This window comes from Populus nigra, chromosome 6 (assembly GCF_951802175.1).
Source record: "Populus nigra chromosome 6, ddPopNigr1.1, whole genome shotgun sequence".
NCBI classification, from domain to species: domain Eukaryota; kingdom Viridiplantae; phylum Streptophyta; class Magnoliopsida; order Malpighiales; family Salicaceae; genus Populus; species Populus nigra.
The window spans coordinates 8697977-8708890 of record NC_084857.1 but is presented as its reverse complement, the minus strand read 5'-3'; the positions used below and the strand labels follow the sequence as shown (position 1 = coordinate 8708890).

At 34.9% G+C, this 10914-nt stretch overlaps 1 protein-coding gene across 4 annotated transcripts; it reads left to right on the top strand.

Moving 5' to 3' along the window:
* The first annotated feature begins 2857 nt into the window (after positions 1–2857).
* On the top strand, positions 2858–10401 carry LOC133697005 (chaperone protein dnaJ 15-like). 4 transcript variants are annotated; one of them, XM_062119324.1, is made up of 13 exons: positions 2858–3017; positions 3275–3448; positions 4736–4859; positions 5444–5526; positions 5603–5714; positions 5794–5898; positions 6028–6078; positions 8532–8555; positions 8665–8754; positions 8872–8980; positions 9066–9214; positions 9299–9352; positions 9869–10401. In XM_062119324.1, the coding sequence occupies exons 2-13, from the start codon at positions 3318–3320 to the stop codon at positions 10079–10081; spliced, it is 1245 nt and encodes a 414-aa protein (XP_061975308.1). In that variant the 5' UTR covers positions 2858–3017; positions 3275–3317; the 3' UTR covers positions 10082–10401. The 4 variants fall into 4 exon arrangements, with proteins under 4 accessions (XP_061975308.1, XP_061975307.1, XP_061975310.1 ...); XM_062119323.1 differs by having other exon boundaries at positions 3255–3448; XM_062119325.1 differs by having other exon boundaries at positions 2868–3017; positions 3207–3448.
* Positions 10402–10914: the final 513 nt, after the last annotated feature.

Here is a 10914-nt window from a genome sequence, read left to right as displayed (position 1 = left end):
TCCCTTGGGAATGCTTCACATCGGATGTTTAAACTTTTTAGCTATTCGGTGTCGTGTTAGGGAGGGTTGGATGGAATATATGCACTTGATCAAATCACAAGCACCAACAGGTGAAGCATACTTTCTGGCTTGTATCTGCTAAGGAGAATTTGACTCGGCCAGCGCACAACGGCTTGAAGCACCAGTTATACTTGTACCTACCTTACACCTGGTGAATTTGACACGGCCAGTGCATAACTGTGTTTGGTCTCGCTCCAGCTAACCCTTCGTTGTTTAGTGGCTCGTGGGTTGCTACTGATCGAGATTCGTCTTTCAATTTTCTCTCTTACCAGAGGGGGGACAAAAAGGAAAAATAATTCTTGTGGTTGCTGAATTGGCCACCCCAACGTTCATCAGGCTCTGAGGTTTATATGGAACAGAGACAAATATGTTTTGCCTTGACCAAAACCAAATAGCACCTAACTTGGTCAACGCAATTATGTTTTGCTGAATTCATCCCCATTGCGTGTCACCCCGATGCCTTATCCAACCAAGACCCTCATCAATTATGAAATTTCTGTAACCACAAAAATCATCTATAAAAAAATTCATCTGGCACCATAAAAACTCCAAGGATTCCCAATCTTGTTTTCTATGAAATTACAGAGTTCATTAGCGCATGTTGAAATATATTGCACTCCTAACTCTTGCAAGTTTTGTTTTTGTTAGAATCGTTTGCTTAGGGATGATGAACTCAAATTTGATTGTTTGAAAATTTAGCTAAAATTTGAAACGTAGAGTTTAAATCACAACTGTGCCATTTTGTTTTTTTTGTTATAAATATATTAAAATAATATTTTTTTTATTTTTTAAAAATAATTTTTGAAATCAGTATATTAAAACGATATCAAATAAATTTTAAGAAAATATAATTTTAACTGCGTTTTTAAATCATGGAATCATCATCTTGATTGCCAAAGATTCACATGTTTGACTCCACAAGTTTGTAAAATAATCAAATTAGCAATTATCAAAGCATTATAATTTTTAATTGTTGATAGTTTTTTTGTAAAGTAAAAACAAGTCAAATTTAAGTTTATTTTTTATATTAAATTAGTGTATTATTGTTGTTATTATTACTGCATTACAACATCAACATGATATAACATGTGCAAGCTAAGAAGCCGCGGAAAAGTTGAGTGAGATTTTATTTTTTAAAAACAACTTGAGAAGAATAAAACAAATAACATTAACACAAGAAAAAATTTCACTATATATATTCGCCCATCCTTCTTTTTATCTACATAATGAAGGTCAGAGAAGGGTGGATAAAAAAAAAAATGCTACATAAACGATTATTTAACTAGAGTTTTAATGCGAGAAACTAGGTAAACACGAAACGATTGAACCGGAGAAAAATTGCGTTCTTTACACCAAAAGCTTGAAAAAAAAAACTTTAATAACACATCTATCATTGCTGATTGTTTCAGCTCCCGCTAATTGAGAGTTCATAAATTGTCTATAATTTACAATATGCAAATACATTGCATATTTACGACAATCTGTATCTCGAGGTTTTCAAGTCATGGAAGTGTATGTTAGTCCCAAAGTTTCATTGATGTGCCAAGAAAAAAAGAAAAGAGCCAAATGCGTGATCCAGCTTGCCTGGACTCAGCCTAGGCGAGTAAGGAGTCTGCTCGCCTGGGCTGGTTCAGCCCAGGCTATCTGGGTTGCTTGCCTGGTTAGTGTAGGTATTTGAGCATGCTCGCAGCCCCGCTACGGAAAAATTCACATTTTTTTATTTTATATATATTTATATATTGTGTAAATATTTTATATATTTTTCTATATATAATCTCATATAGGTTCTTGTTTTCTTTTGCACTCAATCTTATTCTACCGGTCTTCGTGCCAATATTATTTTTATCGGACAAGAAGAACAACCCGTTATCTAAACCGATAAAATTTATATATTATTATTTAACAAAAATCTTTCCATACAGCGGGTTATAAATAGGCATGTCACCTTCTGTCCAGCCTTTTTCCTTAAGAAAGGTAAGCGTAAATTGTGTAACAATAATTTTTTTTTTTTCCATAAGAATTCAAGGGCTAGAGTAAGGTAAGGGATCTAGGAGTCATATAAAAAAAAAACACCATTCATCTTCTTATTTTTTTTAAAACTTGCTTAACAACCTAACACAAAACTTAAATTGATTTAAGCTGTAATATTAATTTAAATTTTTTTAAATAACTTCATATTCGAACACACATGTATATTTTTTAAAACTCTAATCTGCAATATTATTATAAGAAGTTAAGAATAATTTAAAATTTTAACACTTACATACAATTTTTTAAAATATTTTTATCGAGCTTTAATCGCTCAATGATGTTTAATTTTGTTTATCAAAGTAATCTTAGACTTGTAAATGAGAAGAAAACTGAAAAAACAAGCCATATAGTGGTAGATATGAGCCAGTTAGGATGTTAATGTTGTGTATCCATGAACGATTTCTCTAATCCAACTCCTCACACCTTCTTTTTGTTTCCTTTTATTTTTAAAAATTAGCGAAGACTTGTGAGTGTCAAACTCTTAATCCGAAAGGTACTCTATTAAACGAATAAAGAAAGAAACGGTGGCAAGGGAAGAGATGAATTTAGTGTTTTTTATTTTACTTGCTCGAGAAGAAAATTATAAATATATAATATTCTAGCTGTAATAGTATTTTCTTGGACATTAAATTAATAATATTTTTATAATATTTTCAAAATTTTGAATTGACTGAGTTCGCATGTTATAAAATTATATAATTCTTCACTGTAACAACAGTCAACACGCTGATTTATTTATACCATGGAAAGTAAAAAGAAAAGAAAAAGGGCAAAAAAATCAGGCAGCTGAAAATACGCTAGGACACACAAAAAAAGAAAAAGTAGAAGAAGAAATGAAAGAGAGAAACAGAGAGCAAAAGGGGTCGTCTCTCAAGCCAAGCGACTCAAGCCTCTCATTCCCCTCTCTCCCCCCGATATAATAATCTGTAAGTTTTCAAAAACCCTAGCTGCTGCCTTGCTCCCTTCAAAAGTATCTGGATCTTGTAGTTTGAATTATTTTTATATTATAATTTGAAACTGGCAATTTCGCTTTTGTTTTCCTCGAGAAAGAAACTAATCAGGGATCCAAAACTTGCTTGAATTCCGTGTTTCTTCTTCTTCTTATTATTAATTAGGTTTTTGCTGATTCAAAGCAGAGTAAATAAATCTCTCTCTCGTGACAGTTTTTACATTTAATTTTTAGAGGAGAAGAAAAGACCGTCTGAAGAGAGGAATTGGGAAGAGAGATGGGTTCGAAGAAGACAGACATTACATCAGCACCGCCAGTACATCGAAGAGATCCATATGAAGTATTGTCGGTATCAAGGGATTCTACCGATCAGGAGATTAAAACTGCTTATAGAAAACTTGCTCTCAAGTAAGTCATTTCTTTATTGCTGCTTTACTATTGATTTTTTTTTTGGGGGTTTGCGTGTTGTATCTGACTTTTTTTTTGCTTATGGGCTCTGCTAGTTTTCGATTTCAGAGTTTAAGTTTGTTTCCTTATTGCTCTTACTTATTAGCTGAATCGGGTTTCATTGATCAGCTCTTTACAATTTTACTCGACTGAATTTGTTGTCGGGTCAGTGCTCGTATCCCTTGATTAAGTGAGAAATTTGGAATTAGTACTTGGAAACTGATTTATAACAAGTGCAATCTCTGCAGTTTTTGGATAGATAGCATGTCAATGAGCTGGAATTTTATTTTAAGCATGTGAATAGCTTGAATAATCTTCTGAGTATGATGCACTTGCTTTGTTTGCGGACTGTCTGGTGTGCTGCGGGAGTTATTATGTTCCCATCTGTGTTCTACTTATATTCTTATGCTATCATCCAAAACAGGCTTGGTAGATGCAGACCATCAATTTGATTAAAAGTGGAAAATTGAGGTCAATGAATTTGATGAAATTGCTCGCACTTCGGTAGGGTGTAAGTAGAAGGCTTGGAAGGGAAGCTTTGGTTCCTTCTGCCTAATTAAGGAAATGGAAGCTTCAGTTCAAGAAGAAAAAATTCTTTGAAAAAGTTTCCTTGCTTCCTTTTTTTTAACCCTAGGATGCATAGCCCTTCTCCAAACCAGTTTCTTCCTTTGATTTTTCCATCCCAGCAAATGAACCAATTTACAGATGTTCCTCTTCTTCTTCTATTATTATTGTTATCTTCTACTAAATGGAGTATAAGGCTGTTTTTAACGGTAAAATGTTTGGGTTTAGAAATTGCACATTTTGGAACTGGATGTTATATTTTCCAGATATGTTCAAAATTGAGTTCCACTCATTTGCCATTTTGAAGCCATATATCCACATGACATAAACAAAATAAAATGATAATACACAAGTCCTTTGCCATCAGTTTTGTTATGGCTTTTTCTTTTTCTTTTGTCTTTTATGCTCTATAAAATGTAATAATGAAAACATGAATCGGATAATAAAGAGAATTTAGCTATTTCACCATCAAATCCTTTCTTATTATTCTCTTTGTAGATAAGTGAAGTTATTTTTTTTGGCAAATTCCATGTATTCTTCTCTTTTGCATGATCTTTCATGCTCATTGTATAACATCCCGTTTTTGTTGCGGGGTAATCATTTGTTCAATGACAAGGTTGTTGGTCAATTTTTATGTCAATTTGTGTACAAGCTTATGGTCACTAAGAAATAAGTTTTGGACAGATATCATCCAGATAAAAATGCCAGTAATCCTGAAGCTTCAGAACTTTTCAAGGAGGTTGCATATTCCTACAGTATACTCTCTGACCCTGAGAAGAGAAGGCAATATGACAGTGCAGGGTTTGAGGTGCCTTTTCCCAGCTATCTCTCATTCTCTCTTTCTCCCTCTCTGTAATTCCATATTACATTTCTAATGTACGATGTTTAGTGCTCCATTGTTGTGAAAAATGATACTGGATGGTGTAGCTTGAGGGTCTATTTTGTGCAGTTCGCTGGAATTTCCCTTTGGGAGTTATAAAAGACAGCAATCAGGATAACTATGGCACACTTAATAAAGTGTTGAAAGTACCAAAAATCTGAATGGCCAGTGAAACATAAAAGATAATATAAATAGAGGTGTAGCACCTTGACAACTAAACTTAGTAATAGCTTTCTTTTGGCCATATTTTTGCTGTTCCACATTCTGTCTGTCTGGTTATGAGGAATTTCGGGGCATTCATTTACTGTCTTTCTAATTCTGAATGGTTGCAGTTTTTTTAATACATAATGTCACATGTTGGCCCTCTCTAGAGTTAAGTTATTAATTGTCAATTCATAGAAGCTGGAATGACTTTTGATCTTATTTCCTTTCTTCTCTTCATGTTTGCAACTTATATGTTTTATCGATGACACATCCGAATTTTTTGGACTTCTATAATTATTTCTAATCAGGCTTTGGATGTTGAAAGCATGGACATGGAAATTGATTTGTCTAATCTGGGAACTGTCAATACAGTGTTTGCTGCATTATTCAGGTGATTTGAGTTGGAAGTATTTGGATTTTTTTTTTAAGGAAAACTTTTTTTAAATTTCTTATTTGGTTGTTTATAGCAAGCTCGGTGTCCCTATCAAGACTACAATTTCTGCTAATGTTCTTGAAGAAGCTCTTAATGGAACTGTCACAGTCAGACCCCTCCCTGTCGGTACATCAGTTAGTGGGAAGGTACTTTCTACATTTATGACTGATATAAGTTATAATTATACTCTTTCTTTTTTGTTGATGTATTTGATCTTAATTGCAGGTGGAAAAGCAATGTGCCCACTTCTTTGGTGTAACCATAAATGAGCAACAAGCTGAGGCTGGGATTGTTGTAAGAGTAACTTCAACAACACAAAGCAAATTTAAGGTTGTTTGAGTTCCAAGTGCGGTGAATATGAGGAGTTTTTTGGCCCCACACCCCACCACTTTATATCTCCTTCCACCACTTTCCTTTTATGCGAATATAACAGCTTTGTGTTGCATTTCTGATTTACAGTTGCTATATTTTGAACAAGATGCCAATGGTGGCTATGGTTTGGCCTTACAGGTGCTATTCCTTTCTTACACTCCTGTATGCTTATAGCTTATTCTTTCTTGAAGGAAAAACTTTCTTTAAAGCTGTGGACTGACAAAATCATGGATGAAAGCTTAATAACTTTTGTGTTGTTTTAGCTTATTGCTATATTTTCTCCATAAAGTATGCATGGAACAAAGTTCTGTACCTTTATTGATGTTGTGGCGACATTTTGTATGCTTATTGCCATTTCCTTATTGGCTTGCAACTTTGGATGACAGTGTTGCGTATTCTTATGATTAGGGCTTGTTGTTAAGACTTTTTTTCCAATCAGATTCTACCTGTTAAGCCATCCATGCTCTTCTGTATCACTACAACCTGAATCCCACATTCCAACCACTTAAAAGGCACCCTTTTAGGTTTTGAATCTTAATATATGCAATCATAATAATATAATATTGTAGTTTCAGGCAGCAAATGTTAATATTCCAATCCTTTTTCACCATTACATGCACCAAAATGGACTATACATTGTCATACCAACAAATAGTAAAGAATTTATCAAGTTAGACAGAACAAGAGGTTGTACCAACCATAGGATTGTTCTCTGTTATATAGATCTTCTGGGCTACTGATATGTGGTGTTGCTGACCTGTAATGGTGGATCAATGTGGAGGCTTTTAATTAAGGACTCATATTTACTTGATTTTATGGTGGTGAAGGTGGGTCTTTAAAATGTCTATGTTGAGCTTTATAAAGCTTTGAGACTGTTGACAACAAGCATCAGAGCTTGTATATTACGAGTCACCATGAGAAAATCACAGGAATTGGATTGCTGGAGCTCTTGGGCAAGGCGACTCGTTGCTGAATTTAATGGATTATCTTTTCCCCTAACATGTATTCTTTTTGGCTATTAGTGAGGAAAAAAAATATGCCAAAAGAGTGCCTCCCATTTGTGTATACCACAAGTATTCCTTGGAAGCTAAAAAGTGTTATCGTTATGATTTAGGTCATCTGCTAGCTTACAATAAAAAAAGTAGTGAACCAAGTATTGTGTTTACCTAACCTGCAACATAAAATCTTTAAAGAAGAGATCTCTTAAACTAGAAACAAGGGTGTCTTCATCAAATAATCTTCAATTTCTCTCCTTCCTAAGCAATTATAAGAGAGCACGAGGAAGCAACCCGAAAGAGGATTTGATGGCTCATTAAATGGTAGTACTATGTGGATGATAAAGGCATTGACGCGTGCCAATGGCAGTCTCTTAGATGGGAAGATATTGTGGCTTGAACATCTGGAGATGAGCTCCTTCTATCAGATGACTTGGGCCTGTCTTTGTAGTTGTTTCAATATTCCTTCTTTTGAAGTGGTACATTTTTAAACATTTGTTGCATTTTGCTGTTGATTGAGCCTTGATATCTAGGATGAAATTCTTTATATTGGGAGTTCTGAATTGGGTCTTAATTAATTAAAGGAATTGACTAGTAAGAAAGATGGCAATATTCTTCCCAAAAAGGTTGGTTTGCACTGGAAGAATTTGACTTCAACTACCATCTGTAGTTGTAACTTTCTTTTAGGTTCTGATGGTGTGGCAAATATCATTCAAAAGCTGTTTAAAGGTTCTTTGGATGGTTTTGGCCTTTATTAAGGATTGTAGTGATCTTCCAGAAAGTTTGGTTTAGCATTTCCTCTTGTGATGAATGGTACATGCTAATTTGATTATTTTTTGGGGGGCAAGCTTAATGATTGTGGGCATGTGAGTTCCCCAAGCTGCATTGCAATTGTAATCCATAGAGAGAGAACATATAAGAGTTGCTACTCAGGTGCCAAACTTCCTAAATCTTTACTGTTTTTTGTCACTACTTTGACTTCCTCTTTTGCACAATCTCAGATTTTCAAAGTACTTGGGACTGCCTGTTATATGTTGAACTGATATCGGTTGAGCCAAACCGCATTAACCTTTTTACATTTACATTCGCTTACCTGCTATTTAATGCCTACCATGTTTATCTTGCATTTGGACGTGTGTGTAATTTAATGAGGAAAAACTAAAGATTTCTTGTTTTTCTTAATAAAGTTATGAGGAGCATATTCTCTCAAACATCAGAGTTTGATCACTTGATTGTAGTTGCTTCACTTATGGATTTATTCTAGTTGTTCAAAAGCAAATATATTGAATATTCATTTCAGATTTCCCTGGAAGTTCAATTTGATTTCCATGATTACTGTGAAATCAAGTGATATCTCATCCTAGCATTTAAAACTTATGTTAGGTTTATGAAATTTCCCTTTCTTATGATGTTATGTACCCTGGATAATGTTGATCATCCTATTTTATTTGCTCGACCACTTAGAGATGTATTTAAATTGTCCGCATGAGCTGTTTAGATGCATGTGCTTAAATCACCAGTCACTATCTGGTGGTGTTATAATCAACACCTTGATTGCGGATTCACAAAACTAATTATATTACTATCTATATACAGGAAGATAGTGAGAAATCTGGCAAGGTGACCTCTGCATGCATTTGCTTAAATCACCAGTCACTATCCGGTGGTGTTATAATCAACACCTTGATTGCGGATTCACAAAACTAATTATATTACTATCTATATACAGGAAGATAGTGAGAAATCTGGCAAGGTGACCTCTGCAGGGATGTATTTCTTACATTTTCAAGTGTACAGAATGGATTCAACTTTGAATGCGGTATGGGGTCCCATCCTGTCACTTGATTTTTCCCCGTCTTCTTACTTTGGTGTATGTTATCTGCTTTTTTCCTCTTGTGTGGCTGTAGTAATCTTTTTCTACACCATGGTGGTGCAGTTAGCAATAGCCAAGGATCCTGATGCTGCTTTCTTTAAAAGGTTGGAAGGTCTTCAACCTTGTGAAGTTTCTGAACTGAAAGCTGGGACTCATATATTCGCAGTTTATGGTTCGAACTATTTTCTGTGTCTTAGAGCATGGTTTAGTTGTCTTACAGAATTTTTATCTGTCTGACGTTTACTGAATTCTTTCAGGAGATAATTTTTTCAAGACTGCTACCTACACAATCGAGGCACTTTGTGCAAAGACTTACGAGGATACCACAGAGAAGCTCAAGGATATTGAGGCCCAAATTCTTAGAAAAAGAAATGAGCTACGCCAATTTGAAACAGAGTACAGAAAGGTAGAATCCGCTTTATTGATGTGACTTGCATGGGTATAGGGTGGTGCCCATTTGTCCTTGAAACTCACTTGTGATGTTCTGTAGGCTTTGGCTCGTTTCCAAGAAGTAACCAACAGATACAGCCAGGAAAAGCAATCGGTATGCTTCAAAAACTTGGTGTCTCCTGTTAGATGTTCTTATTCTACATGTGTGCAATATTTCCAAACTAAATTAGTAGCATACAAAAGCATATACACAAGCTATTGTAAATTTCCTTGAATTGTTTTCTGGAGCTGAGTTCATTGCAAGAGGGGAAGAAGGTCATCTCGTTGCTTGGTCATAGTGACAACATTTACCTTGTATCTTCTCTTCTTGTCTCTTCAGCAAAGGAAGTTATATGATAGAAAAAAAAGGGTGAAAATGAATTTTTACAACGAGGAAAATCAAGGGTGTAGCTTCTTATTCTACAACCATTTGCCACTTGAAAATGCTGGAAAGCTCTGTTTAAGATTGTTTTCCCATCCAACTTAGTATTTGATAACTTTTTCCCGTTGTCATGGTGGAATCATAGCTGCCATAGCTCACTCTGGCTCCATATCTTCTGGTCGCACTGTACGTTGGAGGTCCAGGTTCATTTTTTTTTTTTAGCTCACCTTATCATTTTGGTTGCTGCAGGTTGATGAGCTCCTGAAACAGCGGGATAGTATACATGCTTCATTCACTGTAACTAAGATGGTGAGCTACTTAAGTAATGGAAGTACAAGCAAAGTAATCGGTGACGATTCAAAAGCTGAGAGTCCAGTGGAAGATGGAGGCTCTGATGGAAAGGATAAATCCTCCAAAAAGAAATGGTTCAACTTGAACCTCAAAGGGTCTGAGAAAAAGTAGAGACGTATTTTGATGATTTTGTATTGCTTCGAGGGATTTGACTGGATATCCATCATTGGGTTAAGTACTTGGGCCGCCCACTTAGCATGCATAGACTTGTCTTGTATTATTTGCTTGATTTTTTATTTTCTCTTTTAGGATTTTACCGAGGTGGCCTTTTCCGAGATGGTTCTGCAAGTGTCAAAGTCTGAATGTATCTGTATGTATAATCTTAGTTCATATTTTCATAAAACTGCACCCGTCTTCTTAGTTCATGTAGAACCTGAACATTGGTTGTAATGCTTACAAGTGAAATAAAACATTCTTTTGTTTCTTCTTTATTTTTTTCCTCTCTCGTTGTGGCGGTGATGATGGCGGCTTTTCTTAATGTATCTAAACAGAAATGAGTGGTATTATTGTATTCAGATTTTGCATATTTATTGAACAGCAAGACTTTTTCTTAAAAGAGATTGTTAAATCAATCTGATGGCCAGTGACTAGATGCTCAACTACTTCAATCATCTTCTGACCTCCTAGTAAATATATTATATATTTCCTCGATTTACAACTATCTGTAGGCGTTTTCTACAACTTTGAATTTAAAATATTTGTTCATGTTATCCAAGTTTTATTCTCATCTCTAATACAAACAAACATGGGGTTGAGATTTGGAAACATTTGTGAAGACAGACACATCCTTAGAAGTCCAGAAAAAACTTGTGTAATATCTATATGTCCAAACAGTACTGAATGTCATCTTTCGCGTGAAAAACAACATGCAATCAGATAGATAGATGAAATTCCGTTGCCAATACTATTGGATGGAATCTCTTAAAGTAAAAAAGACCTCCGGT